General features: G+C 54.4%; 1 protein-coding gene across 1 annotated transcript; it reads left to right on the top strand.

The window, feature by feature from the left end:
* Positions 1-2,349: 2,349 nt before the first annotated feature.
* Positions 2,350-26,987, top strand: MMP2 (matrix metallopeptidase 2). Its single transcript, XM_039241679.1, has 13 exons — positions 2,350-2,813; positions 5,343-5,569; positions 6,505-6,653; positions 7,707-7,835; positions 8,069-8,242; positions 11,125-11,298; positions 11,831-12,004; positions 13,885-14,040; positions 15,272-15,407; positions 18,925-19,061; positions 20,121-20,280; positions 24,515-24,624; positions 26,094-26,987. The coding sequence occupies exons 1-13, from the start codon at positions 2,658-2,660 to the stop codon at positions 26,195-26,197; spliced, it is 1,986 nt and encodes a 661-aa protein (XP_039097610.1). The 5' UTR covers positions 2,350-2,657; the 3' UTR covers positions 26,198-26,987.

Raw genomic sequence — 26,987 nt, 5'->3', positions numbered from 1 at the left:
GAAAGTTTAGCAACAATATAAATAGTAGATTAACACTATGCTGGGGCTACATGTATTATACACTACATTCATGAAGAAGGGAAAGCTAGAGAAAAGTAAACGCTGTTAAGAGAATCGCAAAGAAGAGAAAAAAACATGTGTAGCGCTGTCCTGTATTTATGGGAAAAGATCTGCCTAGAAGGGTGAACTGTGTTTCAGAAGGAGGTCGCGTTTACGGGTATTGGAGGTTACGATCTGATCACATCTTCTGGGGGGACCCCGTTCTCCCCGCCAGCCCCTTTACACCACCTGCGTTAGGATTGGCTAAACGCCGCCGCACTGGCAAAGCCGCAGATCTTGCAGGCTGTCATGCCAGAGCGTGTCTGGTTGCTTTTATTTTGTGGTTCTACCACACCAGCCGGGGCTACCCAGGTCAAATAACCACAACGGGTTCCTAGGGCAGAGAGTGAAAGGGGTGCCGAGGGGTCTTTTGTGTTCACCCCTAAGGTCATTACCACTGGAGACAGCCTGCGCTCTCCGGGCGCCTTGGGCCCTGGTCGCTGCAGGGCACTGCCCCGTCTCTCTCACCGGCAGCAGCTTCCGCAGCTGATGTCATCTCTAAATGGACACCAAGCACCTAGGCTGGACCCCAGTGCCCTCAGAATGCCAGAGCGACACAGGTCATGAGAGGCACCGAGGAGCCCCAGAGCTATGTTGTTTAGGCCCCTGTGTCTTACGGAGCCTTCTGGGAAAAGGTTAAACCTTGAATGGGGCAGGCGACATAAAGGAGCAGAACCGAGCTGAGTCACACGCCAGGCAGCAGAGACGGGTGGGGCCTGCGGCAAACCGAACTGCGTGCCTCATCTCAACCGGGCAGCTGCTAAGTAGCGCCATGTGAAACTTGGCACCCGGGATTGCCAGAGCTTCGGGACTTTTGGAAAGAAAACCCAGAAAAGTCAGATTTTTTGACATGAAGTTTTCCCGAGTTTCAAAATGCTGTTCGGGCTGGATTCAGCCCACAGGCCACGGGTTTGCAAGCCTTGCTTTAGTGAGACAAGTTTTTCCATCTTCCCAGCTCTCCACGCTCCAGCTTGGCTCCCTGGCTGTCCGCGGGGACGTGGACGTGGACTCGTGTCAAATGGGGCAGAGCCAGAAGCAACCCCCCTCCCCCACTGCCCTCGGATTCACCCTCCCCCAAATAGCCAGGGCTTCTCCCCCTGGATCAGGCTTCCCCGTGTGGGGCAAAGTCCCTCTCAAGGGGCTCCCTTCAGAGTGACTGCAGGGACACCGGCCTCTGGGCAAGCCTGAGCATGTCTGAGGCTCACTGGGACCCAAACTGTGGGGGCTTTTCCGGTTCTCAAGAGAAAGTCCAGACTTATCACCGTGACCTCCGAAGGCCCTCGGGGACAGACTGCTCCTGACCCATTCAGCCCACACTGTTCCTGACCCATTCAGCCCTGACTTTGTTCTTTAAATTGGTCCCTGCTGCCCCTCCCCCTTTTGTAAGATAAGGCAGACCTTCTCCAGGGCACCTTGCTGTCTTCCATCTCCGGACCTTTGTGTGTCAGTCCCTAGACTGTGCTTGAATCAGCCCTCCCACCGAGGCCCCCACCCAACACTCCTGTGTCTCTGGAGGTAGCTCGTCAGGACTTAGCTCAGAAGCCCCTTCTTCCAGGAAGCCCTCCTTGACCACCTCGACTAGTTTCTGCTGGAGTTCCCCTTAGCTCCTAATTCTCTTTCCTAAGAGAGGGGGGTGACTTTCCTCGGGGACAAGGACCTTAACTCCCGTGCTTGCATGTGTAGGGACCTCTAGCACCCCTCACACTGCCAGAGGCCAAGCAAATGCATAAATATTCGCAATAGAACGAAAGGAAAGGGAGAGAGGGAGGAAGGAGCGTTCCTCCACTTTCTCTGCTTCCATCCCTCTGCCTCTTTCCTTTTGTGTCCATCTCTGGCACTGCTCTCCGTCCTCATCTCTAAAGTTCTAAAGTCTCTTTCTCTGATAGTCTCTCAGTGCCGCTGAGGAGGTTGCCGAGTCTTCCTCCCCATCTCGGACTGAAGGCGGTCTTGCCCTCGCCCCCACCCCGGGCGTCCCTCCAAGAACCGCCGCTCCCCCACCTCGGGATGTCACGGGTCTAGACTGGTCGCGCCAGATGTTCCCCCGCAGGGGGTCCTGAGTCTTTGCGCCGGGATGGGGGTAGGGGTGGAGAGGTCGCGCCACAGGCCGGGAGCGGCTGGCGGCGGGGCCTGGAGGCGGAGAGAGGAGACCAGAGGGGGAGGGCGAGCAGGGGGTGGGGGAGGGGTGGGGCGGAGAGGGCCGGGCCTGAGCGCGCCCCCCTCCCAGCCCAGCCCGCGCCCTCCCCGCGCACAGGCCACATCTGGCGGCGGCCCCCTCCCTTGTTTCCGCTGCATCCAGACTTCCTCCGGCGGTGGCTGGAGGCTGCGCATCTGGGGCTTTAAACGTACAAAGGGGCTGCCGGGGCCGGCGGGAGCGGGCGGCGGCGCGGGGCTGGGGCGCGGGGCCGGGCCATGCGCCGCTGAGCCGGGCGCAGCCGAGGCCACCGAGTCGAGCGGCCCCTCGGAGCGCCGCGCGGCGGAGCAGGCGCCAGCCAGGCGGCAGCGCGGCCGCACGCACCGAGCCGCCGACCTCCGGGCGACGCGCGCAGCCGGGGAGCGCGATGGCCGAGGCGCGAGGGCCCCGGGGCGCGCTCGCCGGCCCGCTGCGGGCGCTCTGCGTCCTGGGCTGCCTGTTGGGCCGCGCCGCCGCCGCGCCGTCGCCCATCATCAAGTTCCCTGGAGATGTCGCTCCCAAAACGGACAAAGAGCTGGCTGTGGTGAGTTGCCGCGCCGGCTGCCGGGAGTCAAGTTCAGAGGGAAACTTCGGAGGCCAAGGATGGGGGAGGCGGGGGTCTCCCAAAAAGCCACCCCGCGGTGGGCACGGGGCATGGGGAAGAGCTTCAGGAAACGACTTGGGGGGTCTTTGGCTTGCTGAAGGAGGGAATCTCTTTTGCAAACCGTGGGGATCCTTGGTAATTGGAGAAGGCCTCTGCTAAACAACTTGGCAACTTTTAGGGCCCAGCGGGGTGGGCGAGAAACCAGTGGGGGCAGGGCAGGGAATGCTTCGGCAAACAGCTGGAAGGGACCCCTTTTGTAAATAACGGGGGCATTGTCTAGTATCTGGGGGATTTGGCACGGAGGCAGCTTTGTAAACAACGTTTGGACACCTCTGGGGGGTCGGCTATCAGGCCCTTGGCAGGCGTCGGGGGCCTTTGGCCAAGGGCCTAAAAGGGATCTCTTTTGGAAATGGAGGATCTTTCCAAACCCCTGGAGGACTTTGGGAAGAGGGTCCTTTGACACACAATTTGGGTTAACTTTTGCACACATGTGGATAGGAGCTCAGGGCGAAGCAGAGTTTGGCCAACATCTGGGAACCTTTGGCACACATCTGGGGAGAGGCCGTGGAGGGGATCTTTCCGCAGATATTTGGGGCAGGAGGGAAGCAGAGAGCACGTCCTCTTCACCTGGTTCGTGGACAAGTTGGTCAGGAAGGTCAAGGGTTGCACCTCGGAAAGTTTCCTCGAACTTCTCCAAAGAAGGTTGAGGACGGGAGGAGAGATCTGGCCGGGCCAGGGCGCAGGGAGGGGTTGGCGCAGGAGGGCCTGGCGCGTGGGGCGGGGGCGGACTGAGCCCCGGGAGGCGGCCAGAGAGCCGCCAAGCAGCCCTCCCTCCTGGCGGGGCTCTGAGCTGTGGCTCAGACATTGTTTTGCCAGCGCAGGAACTGTCTGGCTGGAGGGCCTCTCGACAGAGCGACTGCAGCAGCCTTACACGTTACCCAAGGCTTACACAAGGTGGCTGGGGGCACCCGAGGGGCACTTCTCTCACCCTGTGAGCGCCTGGGGCTGGGGACCCCTCCAGATGTTCCTTCCAGCCTACAAGATATCTGTGTGCCCCTTTATTGCTTCAACTACCCCAGCAATCTCATTCTCTTCCACCCTGGCCCCCATCCTGCCCAGGACAGGACTTTTGTACCTTCTGGGCACCTTAAGAACCCCTTCTCGGGCTGTGATAACACCACCCCCTTTTCCTACATATGGACCTCTGTCCCTACTGGATAAGTGGGTTGGGAAAACTTATATTTTTAGGGGGCTACTTTTTTACAAGGGTCTGGAGCCAGCCTGATGAAGTGGCTGTTGGTTGGGGGTGAAGGTGAGCTTTGGAGCACTGACCAAGTTTCCTGGGTCCCCACACCTCCTACAGCACCGGGAAGTCTGTGTTGCCCAGAGGCGATGCAGTAGGAGGCTTGAGAAGCTTCTACACTTAGACTGCATGGGCTCACATCAGAGAGACTCTAACAACAGGTCTGCTGGGCAAGTGACTTAACTTCTTGATCTCACCTGCTTCTGCAGACAAGACCATAGTGGTACCTGTCTCAGGGTTAAGGAGGAGGTAATTCTGGACACCTTGAAGGGTACCTGGCATGTGGTAAACCTCTGTTATTACTCTCGTTATCACTATTATTATACTCTCTATTTCCCTTTCCTAACTACTCCCCAAACAAGGTCAGGGCCCCCGTAATAAGGTCTCTTGGCTCCCTTTACAATTTAAGATTGCACTGACTGGTCCATCAAGCTCCCCACACTGGGATTTGAACCCTGGAGACTAGAAGCCTCTGTCGCATTCACTGGTTAATCCCCAATACTACTGGCACAGGGCTCGGCACATGGTAGGAGTCGAAAAATATTTGGTGAACAGATAAATGAGCTGGGTGGTCCCTGAAACTCCCCAGGGGCCTGTGTGGTTTAAGCCTCAGGGCAGAGCCAGCTGTACAGATCCTGAAAGACAAGACAGTTTTCTCTTTTGGAAATGACAGATCCAGGATTTGAACCCAGGTCTGGCTGCGGCTGGAGTCTGTGCACATATGCCTTGAAACTCCTTGAAAAAAAAAAAAAAAGTGAAAAAGCAACGTCTATGTCATCTGCGGTTAGGTGGATTAAAGGAAATGATGGAGGGAAGAAGAGAGTTTCAGCTCCGAGCATGGACTCAGGAGCCTGATTGCTTGGATCCAAATCCAGCTCTGCCATTTGTGAGCTGTGGGGTCTTAGGCAAGTTCCTTAACCTCTCTGTGCTTTAGTTTCTTCGTCTGCATGACAGAGATTGTAACAGTACTTATATAGGGCATATAGTAAGCACTCAATTCGTGCTCCAAGTTGCGCTTTACAGCTTTTATGTCACTCAGCCAGTGGGTCACAGAGCCAGTGTGGGAACCTGGGATGCTATGCCGTGTCGTTGGATCCCTGACTACTTTGGTCAAGGTCGTGCCATCCTAACGTGGCTGCCTGACTTCGGGTGTTCGTTTCTTCCAGCAATATCTGAACACCTTCTACGGCTGCCCCAAGGAGAGCTGTAACCTGTTCGTGCTGAAAGACACACTGAAGAAGATGCAGAAGTTCTTCGGGCTACCCCAGACGGGCGACCTTGACCAGAGCACCATCGAGACCATGCGGAAGCCACGCTGTGGCAACCCTGATGTGGCCAACTACAACTTCTTCCCTCGCAAGCCCAAGTGGGACAAGAACCAGATCACATACAGGTGCCAGGGCGGGGCCCCAGGGCTGTGGGGACACTGAGTGTCCGGGCCTTGCTTCTCCCTCCCTGGGGACCCAGGGGGTATCCAGTGAGAGCCTGGAATTCTTGGGAAATGGAGTCAGATGGACCAGAGCTTGAATCTCACACTTACTCATAGCCTTGGGCCATCAGGCAACTTAGTTTCTTGTGCTCTGAGCCTTGGCTTTCCAGTCTACAAAATGGGGCTAAAACACAACCTTCCTAATAGGTTGTTGGGAACTAAGCTTGGTCACAAATAAAGAGATTTCTCAGCATCCAGCATACGGTAAGAGCGTAATGAATGTTCTTCATTCCTTACTTTATATACACTATTATTACGATAACACGCTATTATTATTAGTTAGAGGGAATTTGGAGCAAGTGGAGGGAATTTGACGATTGATTGCTACTTGATTTGTATATGATATTATTGAGTTGTTATAAGTAATTGTTAACTGGGCTGAGAACTCTGCTCTGTGGGGCTCGTGCACGATTCCAAGGGGGAGGTCTCTGCTCTGTGCCCCTTAATGCACTATTCATGCCTCCTCGCCCACCAGCCAGAGGTGAGGAATGAGACCCAGGGCATGGAGGTATGGGCGGGTCTAGGGCTCCACGGACCCTCAAGGCATTCTGGGTAGGCTGTTCTCCCGGTAAGCTCTGCTTAACATGCACCCACACATATACCTGCCCGCTCACGTATACTCATACGTGCATGCAGAAGCCTATGCACCCGTCATGGGCTTAGGCACACATTCGCACCCCTGTACTCATGCACACACATTCACACACACCATTCAGGCATGGTCACACACACAATTGCATGTATACACTTGTACCTATATGTACATGCTCGTGTGCGTGTGCCCTCTCACATTCCTTTGTACACACAGGCACGCTCACACGTGTTTCTGTCTCCTCCAGGATCATTGGCTACACGCCTGATCTGGACCCTGAGACAGTGGATGATGCCTTTGCTCGTGCCTTCCAAGTCTGGAGTGACGTAACCCCGCTAAGGTTTTCTCGAATCCACGATGGAGAGGCTGACATCATGATCAACTTTGGCCGCTGGGGTAGGCAGAAGGGGGGTCAGCAGAGGTCCAGTGTGGAGACCAGTGGGCGGTCTGGCTGTTAGAGGGGCACAGGGGTCCTGAGCATAGCCTAGACAGGAGACTAGAAGATGGAGACACTGGAGAGTCACATTGACGTGGCGGCAGGTGACGTGATGGGGTGTATACCCTGGAGGCAGTGAAATCCTGATGGCAAGTGGTCCACATGCACCGCCCAACATGGTGGCCCCTAGGTATGTAGGGCCATTTAAATTTAAATAAAACTTACAACTCAGTTCCTCAGTCACACTGGCAACATTTCAAGTGCGTAGTGGCCACATGAGAAGAGTGGCTATTGAACTGAACAGCACCAAGAATGTCCCCATCATCACAGAAAGTTCTGTTGGCTAATGCTGGGGCGACACTGAGGAGCTCCGGATGTGAGGGTGGCTCAGAAACAGTGGAGCAGTGTAGACTCGAAAGTAAGCGGACTAGAACCTGGGATCAAGGACGCCATGTGGGTTGGCGATGTGAACACTGGCAGTAGTGTAGACGTGAAGGTGGGCAGTGTGGACGTCGTGAGTGGTATTGCGATGTGGGTAAATGGCACAGGCACAAGCAACGGTGTTGACATGGGGGTGGATGGTGTGGACGTGGGCGGCCAGGTAGGCATGGGGGTGAATGTTGTGGATATCGGTGATGGTATGACTTGAGCGTAAGCGCTGGGGCTGAAATGGCAGTGAGTGTGGGCTAGGTGATGTAGACTATGGTGTGGATGTGGGCGCAGTGAGAGTGAGTGGTGAGGACGCTGGTGTGGCGTGTTAGTCTGTGAGGGGTTATAACCTCATGAGTGAAGGTCAACGGGAGAGATCCCGGGGACTATGGAGACCTGAGGGGGTAGTGAAGACCGTAAGATGGTAACAGTCAAGTTAGCAGCTCCCTACTGAGATGCTGTGCTCCCCGTGCTGGATAACCGTCCAGGGAAGGGCACGCTGCGAGGTCAGCTACAAGACCCCGGGCTGGGCTGTGGCTGGGAGTGACAGGGGCAGCTAGAAGCTGAGACCCGGTGCATTGCAGAGCATGGAGACGGATACCCCTTCGATGGCAAGGATGGGCTCCTGGCTCATGCCTTTGCCCCGGGCCCCGGCGTCGGGGGAGACTCCCACTTTGACGACGATGAGCTGTGGACCCTAGGGGAAGGGCAAGGTAAGAAAGTGGATGTCCACACGTCCAGGTCTCCTCCCCGGGCCTCTGTGTGCCTCCGTGGCCCTGGCAACAAGGACTGTGGCTTCCCTGGGGGCAGTCGTGCCCTCCTCCATCTGCTCTGATGGGACCCGAGAGACGGCGGGGGGAGGGAGTCCCATAGCCGGGCGAGTCAGAATCCTGGTCTCCAAAGAAGGGCCTGGAGGGGCTCACGCTCCACCCCGCGCTGCCCTCAGTGGTCCGTGTGAAGTACGGGAACGCCGACGGGGAGTACTGCAAGTTCCCCTTCCTCTTCAACGGCAAGGAATACAACAGCTGCACGGACACAGGCCGCAGCGACGGCTTCCTCTGGTGCTCCACCACCTATAACTTCGAAAAGGATGGCAAATACGGCTTCTGCCCCCACGAAGGTGAGCGTCCACCTGGCCCCAGTCTTTCCCCACAGCCTCCTCCTTCCCAGGCTCCCTGCTCCCCGCCTGTGCCCCACGCCCTGCAAGCCCAACGCTGCCAGTCGGCCAGTGCGCCCCACTTCATTAACTCAGGCCCTCCCGTCCTCATCTGAGCCATTGCCGTGTCCTTCTCATCTGCACAATTATTTACACCACACTTTCAGTGAATCAGTTGTTTTGTTTGGCCATTAGCAAAACTGTGTGTGAAATCACGGGTTTGATGTGCTCATTTTGTTTTTCTAATGTGCATGGGAAGGAATTTAGAATTACTAAAATGCCCAGTGGTTCCCTGGCCAAAACTGGGGAATCTAAGGACGCAGGTAGAGGCTGGGGGATGGGTCGGAAGCCTCACAGCAGGATTCGAAGGCGAGGCTCAGACACTGGTACCCAACCTGGCTTGGGGACACAGGCCTGGGAATTCAGCCATCGTTCCCGGTTCTGAAGCTGACTCTTCCAGCGTGTGTGTGTGTGTGGTGGGGGGGGGGGCGGGGAGGGGGTTGGCTGTTCCATCTGCCTCTCTGGATCTCTGTCTTTCCTTTCTTGTGTCTGCAACTCTGTGTCTCGGCAAAGGCATTAGGCTTGATTCAGTATCTTTGTGTTTTTTGTCGACGTTTGAGACAAAATTTTCAGATGTTTTGAAACCATATAGAGCAGGGAGTTTCCTTAAGGGTTAAGGGTATGGACATAACACACTCAATCCTTTTTAAATAGATCCTTCACAATGAGACATACTTTGTGACCAGAAGTCATCAAAAGACAGTGTATACATTTTCATTCTAAAATTTTTTAATCTTTATTTACTTTTGAGAGAGAGAGAGAGAGAGAGAGCGAGCGCGCTAGCTGGAGAGGATCAGAGAGAGAGGGAGGCCCCAGCCAAAGGAGGCCCCAGACTCTGAGCTGTCAGCACAGAGCCCGATGTGGGGCTCGAAGTCACGAACCGTGAGATCATGACCTGAGCCGAAGTCAGATGCTTAACTGACTGAACACCCCCATGCGCCCCTATACATCTTCATTCTAGATTACATCATCTTAGTGATCTGGAGATCAAAAGCCCAGAAAACTGGAAGAAAAATGGGAAAAATGCAAAACTTAATTGTTTTAATACTTGCTTCTTCCCCATCCCATGAAGTCTTTTTGATCTCTCTCTATATATATGCCTCTGACTTTTTGGCTGTAATGTTAACGTGTTTGTGAATCTCTCTGACCCCATTGCAACGGCACACCAGACATCTTAACAGAGGGAAAGAAACAAAGAGCTAGTTAACGGTGTTCCTGTTTACACTTTTAATACCAAAGCTCACGCGATACTTTGTATTAAGTAAGAGTTCAAGTTATTGACCATTAGTAAGTCAAATTTTTAAACAAAGACACTTTCTGTCTCTGGCATTTCCCAGCGGGGATTCAAGCAGAGATAACCTTGCCATGTGTCAGTGCCTGTGATTAGAACAGAATGCCTTGATCATGGAAGTGGAAACAGCTGTAATTCATAAGTTTGGTTTTTCCCTGCATCGGACGTTAGCCATTTCCTTGGTCTTGAGCCAGATGCAAGTACATACAACATGCACGTGGTCGGTCTTGGGGTAGAAGTTCTGGTTACTCAGCCCCTCCTGACTTCTGAGTCAATGACTGCTTCTCTTCATCCTTGTTGGGGACAGGATCTGAAAGGAGATGGGGGCTTCCTGGGTGGTAGAAATGCAGCTGTTGGGAGACCAGAGACAGAGGCTGGCCTACCTCAAGGTTAACACTTGGCCCTTCCCTCTCTGAAGCCGCCAAGGCGTCTGGCTTCAGTTGTGGCTCTTCCCTTGGTCTCATTGTTTCTGGCGTTGCGGGGGAAGGTCTCTCGGTTGGGGAGAGGGGAGTAGTGAGGATATGGGGTGGTGATCCTGTGGTCCCTGGCCCCCAGTTTGGTCATGGTGGAGTTAACGGGGGCTGATGAGGTCACCTCTGGCGCCACCGTGCACAGATGGTCCTTGTTACGCACTTGTGGTTTTGCTAGTTGGCAATTCCAGAGACACACCATTTTGCAGCTTGGGGGTGGATGAAGGCATCGGGGGAGCAGGGGAAGAGCCCAAGACGGACAAGCCCGGACTCTGAATCCCACTCTTCCCACATTCTCCAGGCATATAGCCTCTGTCTCGGGGAGGTCAGAGTGGGAGCTCGGAGCGCATATTAAAAGATATTTGGAGACACCATCTCCCTTCCATCCTCCCCCTCCTCTCTTCCTCTCTCTCCTACAGAGACCAGAGCAGGGCAGGGCAGGAAAGTGCCTGGGCTTGAAAGGGAGGTGAAGCTTTCTGTGTGCGTGCGTGTGTGCGTGCATGCGTGCAGCAAAGGCTGAGCAAGAGAGAGATGACCATGAGCAGTTGCAGAACACCAGCCTTCCCAGAACCTCAGTTTTCCCCTCTCTCGAATGGAAAGATTTGTGGTCCTGCCGAAAACCACGGGTGATCTATTTAGCCATCTCCATGGACTTGGGCTCGGAACAGGCAGAGTGGACAGTCACCTTGGGGTTGGGACAGGGGCAGGGCTCTGGAGGCCCCACGCTGTGTGCCAGGTTTTAACCATTTCATTGCTGGGAGGAGGGGAGGTGGCCCATCAGGTCCCAGGGGAGGGATCCAGTTGGCCGGGGAGGCGGGAGCACCTTCCAGGGGCCCAGAGAAGCAGCAGCTTACCAACCGGCATAGACAGTTTTTAGTCTTTAACGATGCTGCAGCCTCACTGGTGTGAACTGGCAGGTTGGCGCCCAGCCAGCCCTGTGCCCACGCAGGGACCGAGCTCATTCCCAGGTCTGCGGGGGGTGGCCTCTCACACTCACGCCCTCTCCGTCTCTCCTTCACCCCCAGCTCTGTTCACCATGGGTGGCAACGCTGACGGACAGCCCTGCAAGTTCCCGTTTCGCTTCCAGGGAACGTCCTACGACAGCTGTACCACCGAGGGCCGCACCGACGGCTACCGCTGGTGCGGCACCACGGACGACTACGACCGAGACAAGAAGTATGGCTTCTGCCCCGAGACAGGTGGGTGTCGCCGCCTCTGATGACAGACAACCTATCAGCGCCCCTCCCTTCCTCCTTTTTCCCTCCCTCCCTCCCCCTCCCTCCCTGATTTTTGCTGAGCCCCTGCCTCCCGCAGGAGACACAGGTGGGTCTTCCGCAGGACCCCACGTGGTGCAGCTCGCCATCTATGTTGGTCCCGCTGGCTCTGCCCAGCCCCCTTTGCCTCTGGTGCCCTCCAGCCCCATCCACGGGAGGCTAATTAAAGCTCTGGAATCTGGCAGCGTGGGTTTGAATCTTAGCCCTGACGCTTCGAGCAGTCTCTGCTCAGGCAAGTTTCTTCATTTCTCTGAGCTCCAGTTTCCCATCCGTGAAATGGGATAACTCACAGTTCCCACTGCACAGGGCTGTGGAGAAGTGCTTGCTCCAGTGCCCAGGGCCAAAGCGAGGGCTCCGCAAGCGTGATTTGTTCACGTCCACCTCGTGTGGTTCCCCAGTGATGGCCTTGGGTGCCTTACGGCCCCCTGACTCCACAGCCATGTCCCTCACTCCACAGCCATGTCCACTGTTGGCGGGAACTCAGAGGGTGCCCCCTGCGTCTTCCCCTTCACCTTCCTGGGCAACAAGCACGAGAGCTGCACAAGCGCGGGCCGCAGCGATGGGAAGATGTGGTGCGCGACCACAGCCAACTATGACGATGACCGCAAGTGGGGCTTCTGTCCTGACCAAGGTACGGTGTCCTGCCTGTTGGGTGGAAACACCAGATGCCGCCCCGCCCCGCACTGGAAACCTTCCCACGCCCCCACCCACCTCTGGCATCCACGCCACCCCCCAGACACCTGCCTGTGCTGATAGATGCACCACTGTGGCTGAGGCCCCGCCTATCCGGGGAGATGGGGCTCTTCCCTTCCACCTTGACCACCTGTCCAGGTGAGGCCGTGAATACCCAAAATGTCTTAGTGCTGAGCACGGGGTACCCGGTTCCAGAGAATGATTCCACTCCGAGGCAATCAATTCCCCTCCAGTGGAGAGCTGCCTGTGAGGAGCTGGGTGGGCAGGAAGAGAGAGGAAAACAGGAGTAGCCTCATTCTTCTCCAACACCACCTTCCACACAGCACGAGAGACTCTCCAGAGCTCTCCATGCCCCACTGGCACCATCTTTTGCCAAGTTGTGAATGGGTTGGAGGGAACCTTGATAGTGCTGAGTGCTGAGAACATAGCACCCAAGACAGCTCTCTGCCCTCCAGGGCTCACAGGCTGGGGCGAGAGCATGACCAGGGGATAGGCCATGACCTTACTATGTGGTCAGTGCAGTGAGCAAGGTGTTTGGGGCCACTGAGCCCACTCTAATCTGCAGGGCCCAGTGCATTGCTCTTTTTTCTTTTACTTTTTTTAAATGTTTATTCTTGAGACAGAGCGAGAGACAGAATGCAAGCAGGGAAGAAACAGAGAGAGAAGGAGACACAGAATCTGAAGCAGGCTCCAGGCTCTGAGCTGTCAGCACAGAGCCCGATGTGGGGCTTGAACTCACGAACTACAAGTTCATGACCTGAGCCTAACCGACTGAGCCCCCAGGTGCCCCCCAGTGCACTGGTCCTAAAGCTCCCTGGTGACACCAGGTGGCCGGATGAGAGGTCTGGTCCAGGACTGGCCAGAATCAGATCAGCCTCTTTTTATGTTACCTTTTTTTTTCTTCTTTACTCACAAGGGGGTAGAGTTTGGGTAATGGCTAACCTCCGGAGCCCGGCCAGAAGACGTTTTCTTAACCCCTGCCAGTGCCACGCTGGGACATACCCTGATATTACTCGCTCTGCTCCAGCCTCTGTGTAAAGGTGGATCCTCCGTCTGCTGGAATGGCTAAGGACCCCAGAGCTGGCGTGGCATTAGGACTGTCGTAACAAAGTGCCACAAACTGGGTGTCTTAAAAGAACAGAAATTTCTTCTCTCTGAGTCTAAAATCAAGGCATTGGTATGGCCACGTTCCCTCTGAAGGCTGCGTGGCACCAATCTCTGCCTCTGTTTTTACGTGGCCTTCTGTGTGTCTTCTCTTACAAGGGCACTGGTCACACTGCATGGAGGGCCCGCCCTGCTCCTGTATGACCTCCTTTTAACTCACATCTTAACTTAACTGCAGAGATGCTACTTCCACATAAGCTCAGGCTTAGGACCTGGACACATCCTTTGGGGAGACCCCATTCAGCCTGCCCCCCGCCCTCTGTCTGTGGCTGAGCCTGGGCAACCTCTCCAAGTGGGAAAGGTTATGACTTCCCCTGGGGCGGGACTGGTGAGCCCACCCCCTTCCTTCTTCGAGACCCTATAGTGCAAGTTTTTTCTTAAACAAATAGGACCCCAAGTAGAGGGTTTGCAGCCGCTAACTTGTTCTCCTTTATGGCACACAGCAGCCTCCCACCCTGGGGAGGGACAAAGGGACTTTGGCTGACCCGACCTGAAAGCGATGGGCATAGTATCTCAGTCCCAGAATATTCGGGAGAAGGAAAGATCAATACGTGCCACTTGCGAGGCTCTCCACCGCACCATGGGGATGTCCTCAGCATCCCCATCCTCTCTCTTCTTCCCCCCCACCCCCCGCCTCGTCTCTCTGCCCCTTAGGGTACAGCTTGTTCCTGGTTGCAGCCCATGAGTTTGGCCATGCGATGGGGCTGGAGCACTCCCAGGACCCCGGGGCCCTGATGGCTCCCATTTACACCTACACCAAGAACTTCCGCCTGTCCCACGACGACATCAAGGGCATTCAAGAGCTTTATGGTAACCCTCTGTGTGGGGGCCTCGGGACAGGGGTCTGGGGAGGTCGTGCAGCCCTGGATGGAGGCCAGGGCTTGGGGACCAGCAAGGTCCCATCTCTCCAGGACTGCAGGAGGCTAAAACCAGGAGACAGGAGCGTTGATCAGTTCTGGGAGTATCAGAGCAACCCCCCAGGGGACCCCTGGATAGTCCCTCTCCTTTCTTAATAACACCAGTATTCATTCCTTCTGGGCTCCCCAGAGCCACTCGGGGCGGTAGGCAGGGGAGAAACTGACTCTCTGTTCTCTAGGTGAGTAAACGAAGGCCTGAGGAAGGTAACCCTTTTGGCCCGGGGTCACCATGAAAGCAACCAAGTTAGGTTTAGAATCCAGAAGGAGCTAAATACAGGGCAGAGTGGCCCAGCCTCTGGAAGACCCTGATGATGTGGGGGGAGGGGTGCGAAAGTGTCTGGTTTTCATACCCCATTCTTTTATCTTGATGTGTAAGAGGCATAATTCAACCAGAGCTGGAAAACAGTGATTTATTTATGAATACTTGTGATGAGGCTGGAGTAGGTCCATTAAGAAAAAAAAAAAAAAAGGCACAAAATGGTCTTGGTGGTGCCTGGACCAAGTCAAAGTAGTAGAAGACAGAGCTGGGGCACACGGGTTTGGGAAAGAATACCAGGTTGAGGGAGAGACTCCAAGTTCAAATGCATCTGCCCTTCCCCAGCAGCAAGAGATGGAGCGGGTCTTTACCTCCCTGGACTCAGTGTCCTCATCTCTAAACTGGCCAGTTGCCACGAGGAGCAAAGGGACAAATCCTTGAGAAAGTTCCATACCTCCGGTGCTGGACACCTTGGGGGCTGCTGTTGGCCTTAACTCTCTTTCGGGCTTCAGAACCTGACCTTTGGGTTTGAATCCTTGGGCAAGTCACTCACCCTTTCTGGGCCTCAGTTTCCCTATCTGTAAAATGGGAGTAATAACGGCCAGGGGTGTGGTGAAGACTGGTTCGGGCCATGTTGGTGAAAAGCTTTTATAAAGTACTAACCAGCTGGTCAGGATCCTGGTCTCTCTTTACTGACCTCCTGCCGCATCCAGGCTCATCTCTGTGTCTTACCCTGCCTCACTCCAGGGCCAGGATACTATTTCTTCTGACCCTTAGCAGGTTGGGTGGGCAGCCCTGGGGGCTCAGGCCTGGTGGGGAGGGAGAGCCCCTGGAGCCGGGGAGAGTCTGAGCTCGCATCCTCCTCCAGGGGCCTCCCCTGACATTGACACTGGCACCGGCCCCACCCCGACGCTGGGACCCATCACTCCTGAGATCTGCAAACAGGACATTGTCTTTGATGGCATCTCTCAGATCCGTGGGGAGATTTTCTTCTTCAAGGACAGGTGAGTGCAGGAGCGTTCTTCTTGTCCTTGCCCTCTGTCCACTCCCCGTTACCTTTGTACCCTCAGCCCTTGCTTCCCAGGATGGCCCACATAGACAGCTGTCCTGTGTATCGGACAGCCTTCTAGGTGTCAGTGGCTTCCCGCAATGGCCATTCCTTCTGCCCTTTCCTAGTCTGTGGGTCTGCCAGGGGTCTTGGCTTTGGGCTGTGGTTTGGGTTCGGGTATGTTCTGCATGTCACTCATTCTCCCGGGATTAGCAGCTGCTTGTGGCAGATGACAAACACAAGAGGCCAAATCAAACCACACAAGCATATGTAAAGCCTCCACTCGCATCATGTCTGAGAACGTTCCATTGACTGAAGCAAATCACATGGTCAAACCCAACACCCAAGAGGGTGGTGCTGTGAGGTCACATGGCAAATGCACATGGATGTGTAATTCTGAAATAGGGGTGGAGGGAAGAATTGGAAACAATAATCTAGGCTCCCACAGGCTTTCTCCTGGAATGGCTTTGACCTCAAATAGTCAGATCATTTTCTCTATGGGGAACAAGTAACCACAGGGGAGAGGTTGTATCCTTTATGCTATAAATAAATGCCTCCACCCAACTGATCAAGAGTTGACATTCACTCAGCTGCCCTAGTCCTCCTGGAGAACAGCAGTCAGTATCTAGGACTGCATTAAAGGGTCTTCCATCATCCATCTGTACATACATACATACATATGTGCATACACCCATCCGTCATTCATCTGTCTGCCCATATCTATTACCAGTCTGTCATCTTCCATCCATCTTCCATCCATTCAGCAATCTGTCCATCCATCCATCCATCCATCCATCCATCCATCTATCCATCCATCCATAGAGTGTGGTAGGTGACAGAATGAGCTTTGGAGCCAGATTCCCTGGGTTGGAATCCTGGATCTGCCCCTTACTGGTTGCATGATTATAGGCAACTTAATTATGTGTCTCCATTGTACCTCAATTTCCTCATCTATAAAATGGGATAGTATTCTAACCTATCTCATGGGGTTGTTGTAGGGATTAGACGAGCTTAGTGCTTAGTGTAATGCCTGACGCAGGGTAAGTGTATTTGATCGTACCAGCTAGTGTTACCAGCACCTGATTACGTGGCATCGACCGTGCCAACCACTGTGCCTTAGGAGTGGGGGTGGGAGACGGTGTGCTTGGAGCCTGGATCAGAGTTCTCAAAGAGAAGTCCATGGGTTTCCTATACCAGAGGCCCCTAGGGTAGGAATGTTAGGAGTGAGAGTTTCGGCACCCGCCCCCAGCCCCCTGATTGAAATCTCTGAGCCCCTAGGCGTTTGTATTTTTGCAAATTTCCCTAATATCCTTATGCACAGTGAAGTGACAGCAGCAGCGGTCTGATCTGGGAAACAGAGGCAGGGAGAGCTGACAGCGACTGACAGCGGTCCACATTTGAGTGAGAGAATTTCAGAAACAGTTGAAAAAGGGTTGCATGGACACCTGTGCATCAGGGAAGGCTCTGAAAAGGAAGCCGCACTTGAGTGGGAGCCTGTAAAAGAGAAGCAGATCGGGTGGCAGTGATGGGCTGACAGCTTGGGAGGGTGCTTGGGTCAGGGGGAGCCGTGGGAGGGAAGCTGCAAAGATGTGAGAATTCCTGGCTTGCAGGGGGAGGGACAGAGAGGCTGGTGAGGCTTGAAGATGTTCCCTGAACTTCTGTGAAGCACCTACTCTTACGGTCCAGGCCCTGGGCTAAGGCCTGGCAGGGGGAGGGGTGAGCGCAGATGCTCTGCTTTTTGCAGATTCTTCTGGCCAATAGGGAGCTGAGCTTCAGAATGCAGTGAGTAGTCAGGTACCATCAGGCCTTGAATGCCCGAACCAGAGTGTGTAACAAGAGATGTGAGTGCTTCCCTGCAGTCCCCGTTCTGGGGATGGGGAAGAGGCGAATCAGGGGTCCCCCACTGCCCGGCACTGTCCTTAGCCTGGAGCACTTCCCGCTAAGGAATCCCTGACCACACATTGGGATCTGAGGAGTGTGGACTTAGGAAAGGGCGCAGAGCCCAGGCCCGGGTTTGGAGCCATCCCTGGCGTGACTTTCAAAAGGAAGTCGGTGAGTGTTTAATGGGTTCGTTGAATTAATCGATAAATATTTCACATGCAGAAATTGGTGGTAGGTACTGCGGAGTTGAGAAAGGTCACAGTGCAAGATCATTAAACTCAAACTTGGGAGTCAGGTCTGGATTCGAATTCTGGTGATACCATAATCTCTCAGCCTCATTTGCCCAACAAGGCTCCTGGTGCCTTCCTGCAGCAGGATGTTCATGCTGCAAGTAACAGAATCCCATCGCAAGCCGGTTCAGACAACAGAGAGAAATTGCCCCCGCGTGGTATGAAGTCCAAGGGTAGGGCTGCCTTCAGGGGCAGAACTCAGTGATAGCTTTCTCCACGGCCATCCTCTGCATTGATTTCATCTCAAGGCTGGGTCCTTCATGGTCACACAATGGCTGCCCATGGCAGTGGTTGCTGCGGGCTTCCTTGCCCACATCCAGCAAGAGAGAGAGAGAGAGAGAGAGAGGAGTCCCCAGATATGAAATACAAGTCTGTCCGTTCAGTCTTGTTGGGCTCATGTGAATCATACAGCAACTACTCAATCGGTAATAATTGCCAGGAAATTCTAAGCTCTGATAGGCTGAGACCAGTGGTTCTCGAATGCTGGCACCTGTTCGGATCATCGGGAAGGCTTGTTAAAACAGGTTGCTGGGCGCCAAGCCCAGAGAATGTGGCCCACAGGTTTCGAGGGGGACCCAGTGATTTGTGGTTCCCAGTTTCCAGACGATGTTCCTGCGGCTGGTCTGGGGATCACACTTCGAGACCAGTGGCTTAAGCTCATCAGAATGGGGTTTGGGTCCGGCAAGCTTGGGTCATGAATATGGGAACTGTGTGAGGAAGGATGGTAGGGAAATAACTGGGTAACAGAGGCTGGTAAGCCACCAAGAGTGCATGCGATCTTGTGATATTGTGAAGAGTTCATTTTACAAGACACACAACATGCTTGGCACTTAGTTGGCCCTTCAAAAATAATAGTTCTCCCTCTTGTCACGTGCCTGAGTCCATTTCCCTTTCAATTCAGGAAATGCTGTGAGTACCATCAGCCCCTGCCTCAATTGGCTTCTGATCTAGTAAAGGATATATGACATTAAAGGAAAAAACAAAAACAAGAGAACTACTGTTCCAGGCACCCAGTGTTGATGATTTTGAGAGATTCAGAGGAGGAAGAATATGGTATGGACAGAGGTAGTTAGGGAGGGCTTCCTGGAGGAAGGAGCAAGACAGGGAACAAAAAAGAGGCTCCTCTGCCCTGGCATCTTGCAGAGGGAGTCTTCCCCAGCCTTCCTTTTGATCTTGCCTCCCTCTCCAAGGGCATCACCGCCGGGAAGTTTTTGAGTGGGCTTGGGGAGGTAAGAGTACATGCGGTAGTCGCTGCAGAGCGACTCAAGGGGTGCTTTCCTGTGTCCCCTGCCCCAAATCCAGGTTCATTTGGCGGACAGTGACACCCGGTACCAAGCCCATGGGGCCTCTGCTGGTGGCCACATTCTGGCCTGAGCTCCCGGAAAAGATCGACGCTGTGTATGAGGCCCCGCAGGAGGAGAAGGCTGTGTTCTTTGCAGGTGCGTGGGAAGGGCCCTGCCTCACCCTCGGCTCCACGGGGCTCTGCACCTGTGGCCGCTCCCTCTCTTTTATGGGTCCGTTCTTCCAACCATGACTTCCAAGAGCATGGGATTCATCCGGGAGATTGGCTCAGACACCCAGCATCAAATAGCGTTAGCCCACGGTGTGGACATTTCATTGCCTTTTACCTTTCAATCCTTCGGATGCATTTTCTAGAAGGGAAATTGCAGCGTAGCGCTGGTGTCTCCAGCGCTTTTCTAATGCTAGAGCCTTTGGCGGACGACTGTTCTAGTTAGAAGTTTGTAGAAGGCGATTGCATTTCTGACATTTAAAATGTATTTCAAGAGAATACGTGTATTTTCCATGGATTTCAGGATGAATTCCTTGAAAGCAAACTTCTGAGCAAACAGTAGGATGCAAAGTCTCTGTCAGTGGGAAACGTTCTCAGGGTTGGGTCACATGCTAACCTTGCTCCTTCAACATCATCTGAACCTACCGTGTGCCAGGGATGCAGCCCTGGCCCTCGCGGAGCCCACAGGCTAGCGGGGCGGGGGGGGGGAACCAGAAAAGCAGGCTGCAGGAGGAAATGCCATAAGGCTCTAAAGAGGAGGGAGGACTGATAAGACACTGTCCTGGTCCGAGGGATGACCACAGGGACTGCTTCCTGGAGAGCTGAAGGCTTGGCGGCCCGAGGGTATGCGTTCCGCCAGCCAGCTCCCCATCTGCTCCGTCCCAGAGTGACCGCGGGCTGTGACGCGATATTGGGAAAAGGTCATCACGGCAAGCGTGGCACGTAGCATACGTGGCTTAGCGTGCAAGGGAGCCAGGGACGCGCCGCCCTCACCTCACTCACCTCCTCGGCCCCCCTACTTCTGTGCAATTTGTGAAACCGTATATGTGAGTCTGGATTCTGGGCACTGAGCCAGAAGTGAGCGGGACTTCGTGTCCCTGATGAGAATGGGACAATGGCCACGGTGAGGCCCCGGCAGACAGAGGGAGGGAGGGACAGGCCAGACCGGAGGATTGCCGCACCAACTCACGCTGTGCTTCCGCCCCAGGGAATGAATACTGGGTGTATTCAGCCAGCACCCTGGAGCGAGGGTACCCTAAGCCGCTGACCAGCCTGGGGCTGCCTCCCGATGTCCAACGTGTAGATGCCGCCTTTAACTGGAGCAAGAACAAGAAGACCTACATCTTTGCTGGAGACAAGTTCTGGAGGTGAGGGGCTGGGGTGGTGCGAAAAGGAGGCAGCACAGCCCGCCGTGTGGACGGGGAGAGGACACTCTGGTCTCCTGTTTCCTGGATCAGAGTCAGAGGTTTGGGGCTACGGATGCGCCCCCTCTGGCCTCTCATCTCCCAGAGCCGCAGGCCCTCTGAGAAGTCCCGAACGATGAAGCATCCTTGTGCGCATTGCTGGTACGGGTCTGGTCAGAACCTCCTTTCTTTCTCTTGAGTCTGGTCTGGGGCTTCCCATTTGGGGGTGACTTGCTGAAGAAGTGGGTAACAGCTGCTACTCCTGACACTATATGCCAGACACTATTCCAAGGGCTTTGTGAGATAAGTAGCGTTATTATTATTCCCATTTTACAGATAAGGTAAAGATGGGGTTCAGAGAAGTTAAGTATCTAGCTTAAAGTCACACAGCCACGTTGTGTCAGGTAGGGATTTGAACCTGGGAATTCTGGCTTCCCAGAGAATGTGCTCTTTATTCTTCACTCTTCTCTACTGTACCTGGGATAGTGGGGCCCTCAGAAATGGGGGTGGCGAAGGCAGGGTGGCAGAGGGCAAAATATGGTGAAGACAGAGATGGGTGCATCCGGGTCAGGCCCCACGGGAAGCAGCAGGCACCCTCTGGAATGTCTGCCGCGGGGTCAGTGTCCGTGGGCCAGTTCAGAAGCAGGTTACACCCTGCTCTAGATCATCAAAAAGAAAGGGTTCAATTCCAAGAGGCCATGGTCAGGGAGCCCAATATCCATGAATGGTCAGGGAAAGTCCACCCAGACTTCTGGAATTTGATTAGAATTCTTTACATTTCTCAGAAAGGGAAGCTGTGGTCCAAAGAAATTAAATAACGTGTCTCCATTATTTAAATGCAAGTGTGTTGGCCACAGAGCCAGGATTATAACTGCCCCTCCTGTCCCCAAACCCCAAGTCCCTCTATTGTACCTTCAGTGTCACTCAGCCAAGTGGAAGGGGTGGTTGGTGCGAGGGGGGGTTGCTACATTCCTCTGGCGGCTGCCCCTGCATCTGGGCCCTCAGCCGGCCTTCCCTGAAACAGTCCTGCTTTCTGCCCAGGCCTCCCTCTTCCCCCCCTCTCCCCGGCTCCCCACCACCCTGCCCCCAGCTGCCCTGCCTTCAGAAGCTGTTTGCCCGCGTCAGGGAGGAATTCCAGACATATTGCTAAGATACTTAGCAACTTAAGCTGATGGATATCTCGAGCTTCAAGAAAGAATACAGTCAGCCAGGAAACCTCAGCCAGGCTTTCAGCCCACAGGCTCCGGAACAGCCCTCTGCACAAGCACGTACTGCAAATAGCATTTCAGCCTGGTGGGCGCCCTGAACCTCTAAATCTTAGAATGCAGACAGTGAGGGGCACAGACACCCAGAATGTGAACCTTAGAGGCCTAGAGCATCACTAGTGCCTACAAACCGTGGTGCTGGCAGGACTTTTCTGACCCCTCTCCCGTGCCCCCTGTGCATGTGAACACACAGGACGGATGCCTCCACGTGTGAACGTGAGTGTGCACAAGCACGCCTGGGTACGTATACGCATGCACGTGTGGGCGTTGCTGGGTTTGGGGCAGAGTTATTGCTTCCCAAGCCCTTTCTGCAACAAGCCCACTTCCCAAAGCTGGGGTCCAGGATGCACAGGCTGCTCTAGAAAGCCAGTGAATCTGACTTAAAAGACGCAGAGCTGAAGGCCTTATTGGAAGCTCCGGACTGGGTTTCCAGAAGAGACAGAAGTGCCTCCCCAAAGAGGTAGTTCATGAGCTGGAGATGCTGTTCCTGGAGCCCAGTCCGCAGAGGCCCCAGAGGCCTCCCTGCTGGAGAAGGAAGGAGAGCCCCAGATGACAGAGGACAGGCAGCTGCCTCCAGCCTGGCATCCCCTAGTCTATCCCAGGGAGAACTCAGCCCCTGCTTCCGGAAGCTTCCACTAAGCCCATAAATGTATACTCAGTGTCTCCTATGTGCTGGGCACTTAGCTGGGTGCTGGAAGACAGTGGTCTAGGAATAGTCACGCTCTGCCTTGTGGAGCTTACGGTAGAATGAGGGAACTGGGCATGAACATGTGACACTAGATCGATGATGGCTCTCGTGACAGACTCATCCCGGGCCTGAGGCTGTGCATTTCACCTTTATTTATCTCTTTTTTTAACGTTAACTTATTTTTGAGAGAGAAAGAGAGAGAGCAGGGGAGGGACAGAGGATCCGAAGTGGGCTCTGTGTTGACTGCAGAGGGCCCGATGCGGGGCTCGAACTCACAAACCGTGAAAGATCGTGACCGGAGCTGAACTTAGACGCTTAACTAACTGAGCCACCCAGGTGCCCCTCACCTTTCTTTCTTTTCAAAGGTAGATCCTGTTTTTAGCCCTATTTTCAAGATGTGGAAACTGAGGCCGAGGTACCTCAAGGGTACCCCCGTGGAAAAGCTGGGACAGTCATGTCTGTGTTTTTAACACCTGCTTTACACTGCCAGTGTCCACAGCTGTGGGGAACTATGAGGTGTCAGAGAAAGAACCCTTTTAGTACCAGCTGGCAGGAAGCACTGTAGGAGCCTGCAGACAGAGAGGAAGGTGAAGAGCTCCGGACTCCTTCAGAGCCAGAGCCCTCTGGTGCCCTGATGCTTTGTTCTTCCTGGCTGAGAAGAACTTGGAACCAAATCGGCTCACTTCTCTGGGCCTCAGTTTCCACATCTATAAAATGGGATTGCTTCCTGCCCTGCCTGTCCTTTGTGGGTGGGCTGAGAAAGAAATGAAGGCAAGTTCAAGCACAGGATACATAGCTTGGGGTGGTCATCACTCTGGGAGAATGTAGTGTTGGGGGTTGTCGTGGATGAGGTGCTGGGACTTCGGGCGGAAGACTTGGTTTTGGTACCCCAGGTCACGAGGAAGCGTGTTAGGTTTTGCAAGAAGCCTTCTGATGCGGCTGGGGTTAAGGAGGGCAGCTCTCCTGACAGGTCCCGGTGGGGTGGGCAGAGGGGAAGTGGAAGTGGTGGTTGGTGTGAGGGGTGGAAAAGGAAATCCACCCCACAGGGAAGTCTGTGTGTCTAGGATTGGGGGGTGGGGCTGGCCTCGGGGACGAGGATCCACTCTGAGGCCCTGCAGAGCAGAGCCTGGCTGTCCCCGGAATGGCATTTGAACACAGCTCTTTCTAGAAAATCAGTGCCCGCCAGCACAAGACGTTTATCTTGACGCCTGCAGTATCCACCGGCAGACAGGAGATCGCTAAATATATAGAGAACAACAAATAGGTTGAGTGTAAGGGGGAAAGCAATGGAATCAAAGTGATGCCAGCGTTTGAAAAAGTCTCCCCCAAAAATGAAAAAGGTGGAGGTATTGCTAGCCAGGAAGAAGACAGTGGCAACTAATTCTCAAGGCATTCACCTGGATCAAAGGCACGGCCCAGGATAACTATGTGCCCTGTTAGCTGCATCAGGGATGGAGGGGGCGGGAGACCCGCCCTGTGACTAACAGGGCTGGACTCCTGTACCGCCTTGCACTGTAACCTGGCTGTCCCAGATGAGATCATCTCCCACCTCCACGTGGATGAAGAAGCAGCACTTTGTCCAAACTGCTCCATGAAAGAATGCTGAGGTGGGACCCCATCCCTGGGCTCCTGGTCCGGTGCTCTCCATAGTGCAGCAGGGATCAGAGTTGGTAAAGGAGCTAACATTTCCCAAATTCTTAGTACCAGACAGGGAGGTGGGTGCTTTGCATGTTATTTCATTTCCCACATACATTAATTAAGACGTTCAATACAACCCCATTTTACGGTTGGTAAAACGGAGGTTCAGAGAGCCACTTGCAGCTGGGGGTGGGGGTGGGGCAGGCAGGCTTGGGGTGGATTACCACTTGGGAGCTGAGTGCACTTTCTCAGCCTCTGGTCTGTAAAATGAGTATTCCAGTAACGACTGTGTCTTGGGTTTGTCACAAGGATCAACCGAGAAAACATATGGAAAGTGGTTAATGCACTGCTTACACACGAGCAGCAGTCACAGGATTGCTTTTCACGGGGCTTTTAAAGGTCACATAACTAACGAGTAGTGGGCTCGGGATCCAGACCCAGTCTGGCTCCCTGGCCTTTGACTCCAGCCGGCCGCCTCCCTGCAGGGCTGGGTCTGCTTTCCCAGGCTCAGCCAGGAGCCATCGGCTGGGTCCCCCTACATCCAGGTTGGGGCAGGGCTGGCCTTTAGGGACGTTCCAGCGATTCCTCAGCTGTCGTTTGCTCGCAGATACAATGAGGTGAAGAAGAAGATGGACCCTGGCTTCCCCAAGCTCATCGCCGATGCCTGGAACGCCATCCCTGACAACCTGGACGCCGTGGTGGACTTGCAGGGTGGCGGTGAGTGGCCCAGGCCCCTGTCCGCTTTCTAGGACCTGCCTCCCCGCCCCCAGCCAGGGCCCAGCTCCTCGCAAACACACACTCCCTCATTGTGCAGAGAAGCAAGGGGCGCCCGGGGAAAACAAACCAGCCCCTTCAGCCCAGGGCTGGGAAGGCGTCCAGACCCCTGACCTCTGCTCACTCAGCTGGCTCCGGGCAGTAAGACCCAGAAAGGCCCCTCACAGCTGCAGGGCCTGGAGCCAGGGAAGGGGAGGGCAGGAGGCCCGCTGGAAGAAGAAGCGTGGGCTCTGTGCCCTGGATTCATTCCGGGGTTTGGTCCAGGCCCTTTCAGGTTCCACGGGAGGCCTTGTGACTGCCTCCCATTAGCAGAGGGATGGCTCCATTTGAGACAGGACGGACTTTGTCCTGACCTCTTGCTGATGTGGCAGAGTTCTCCCACTCAACTCCATTTGCCCCCGGTCCCTTGCTGAAGAAAATACAACCCAGTATCAGCAAGGGGTAGCATTTGGAGTTTGAAAACCATATTCTGAGGAGGCTTCTGGGAGGTCTGCAGGGTCCTGGAAATGAGTCCACTTTGGCTTTTTAGAGGAGGTTTCGATTAAATTCCACAAAGATTTCTTTTGAGCCCTTATCATATGCTAAGCACATGGCCCTAAGCTCCGGTGGTGAAAGATCTCACATGTCCAAGAAAGAGCAGTGCATAATCTAGGGGCTAAGTTAAGGATTGTCTTCAAGAGTAAACATCTATTGAGCACCTGCTGTGTGCCGGGCTTTTAAAACGAGGAAATGAGATCCTGTGTGTCAGGAGTCACACATATTAGAGCCCGTAAGGGCCAGGCCGTGAGCACAAGTGAGTGAAGCAGGTAAGGCAGACTATAGGGAAGGGTGAGGACTCTGGTGACCCAGAAGGCACAGGGGTCACCATGGGATTTACAACCATCTGCTTCTGATGGTTGCTGCGAGAATGGGGGCCCAGTATCGTTAGATAGTCTAGCTGTTCTTGAAGGAAATGAGAAATGTGTATTTTCAGGTGGGCAGCTCATTCAGAACAAAACAAAACACAGAATTTGTGTGAGTCAAATGGAAGCCATCTGTAGGCCTGACAAGCGCTGGGAACCTCCTCGTTTGTGCCCCTCTGGCATATGGGGAGTGCTTAGCTTGTGCCTGTGCCCAGCGGAGTGCTGTTATTTATATTAACAATAGCATGTATTTGCCAACTCAGTCCTCGCTGAGAGCTCTAAGAGTCTGTATCTTTATCCCCATCTTACAGATGAAGAAACAGGGACTCGAGAGAGCTTAGATCCCCAGCCATTCCCCTCCCTCCGGCTTTGGGGGGAGGGGGGTGGGGGGTGGGAGGAGGGCTTCTCTGGTTTAAAAGCTTCTTCCCTATGGCAGGCTCCCGGGAACCTTCCGTGTGCCACAATGCCCAAGGATGGTATGGTCACAACCTCCTCTTTTTCTCATCCCAGGTCACAGCTACTTTTTCAAGGGCGAGTACTACCTGAAGTTGGAGAACCAAAGTCTGAATAGCGTGAAATTCGGAAGCATCAAATCTGACTGGCTGGGGTGCTGAGCCATCTCTGGCTCCTCCAGGCCCCCCTCTCCATTGTCTTCTGCCAAACCAGGCCCTGAGCGCCGGGGAAGGACCCAGATGGGCCTGGCAGCCTTCAGCTCTGTAGTTAATCGGCATCCTCACCCCTACCTGGTAATTTAAGATTCTGGAGAGTGGCTCTGTCCTGTGCCCCGGGAACGGTGCTGATTGTACCTGTGCCAGGTGCCCTCACCCCCCTTCCGTATCCCGCCAGCCGTCCAGAGCCACCCCCAAAGAGATGCTCTGATATTCTCAATGCAGCCCTGCCTCGGGCTGCCCTGGTGCTGCCACGCTTCGGGCTCTTTCCCCCTCCACAACTTTCTGTGGCTAACAGCACCCTCGGAGCCAACAGAGAGAGAAACTGTCTCAAGAGGGCACTGGTGGCCCGGCGGCCCGGCCTGGTGTGGGGCAGTGGGACAGAGGCACACCCGGCTTCTCGCTGCTGGCCGCCTTAGGACCTCTTCTACGTTAGCAGTTTGCTTTGTATGCACTTTGTTCTTTTCTTCTGATCGTTTTTATTGTTCCACTTTGAATTGAATTTCTTGACAGAAGGACTTCAGGTTGTCTGAAGTCACTCCATGATGCATCTCAGCCCACATAGTGACGGTTGTCTTGTTCACTCTACTTAGTGCGTCCCTGACCCCGTCACTTCCTCCACTGGCTGGAGGAACACCAAGCCATGGCTCCCCGCTCAGCCCTCCCCCACCTTCCTTCAACAGTTCCCTATGGGAAATGGCAACGAGTATGAATAAAGACACCAGTTGAGTGGCAA

Source organism: Hyaena hyaena, unplaced genomic scaffold, assembly GCF_003009895.1.
Source record: "Hyaena hyaena isolate Hyena2069 unplaced genomic scaffold, ASM300989v1 scaffold_7, whole genome shotgun sequence".
Lineage (NCBI taxonomy): Eukaryota > Metazoa > Chordata > Mammalia > Carnivora > Hyaenidae > Hyaena > Hyaena hyaena.
The sequence above is the reverse complement of the archived record's forward strand: the minus strand, read 5'-3'. Positions and strand labels throughout refer to the sequence as shown.

What these genes read in the sequence shown, in the direction of transcription:
- MMP2 (XM_039241679.1), top strand. Translation starts at nt 2,658, where the DNA reads ATGGCCGAGGCGCGAGGGCCCCGGGGCGCGCTCGCCGGCCCGCTGCGG. An exon ending in GAAGGCTGTGTTCTTTGCAG is followed by an intron (nt 19,062 to 20,120) that starts GTGCGTGGGAAG and finishes CTTCCGCCCCAG; the next exon opens with GGAATGAATACTGGGTGTAT. An exon ending in GCTGGAGACAAGTTCTGGAG is followed by an intron (nt 20,281 to 24,514) that starts GTGAGGGGCTGG and finishes GTTTGCTCGCAG; the next exon opens with ATACAATGAGGTGAAGAAGA.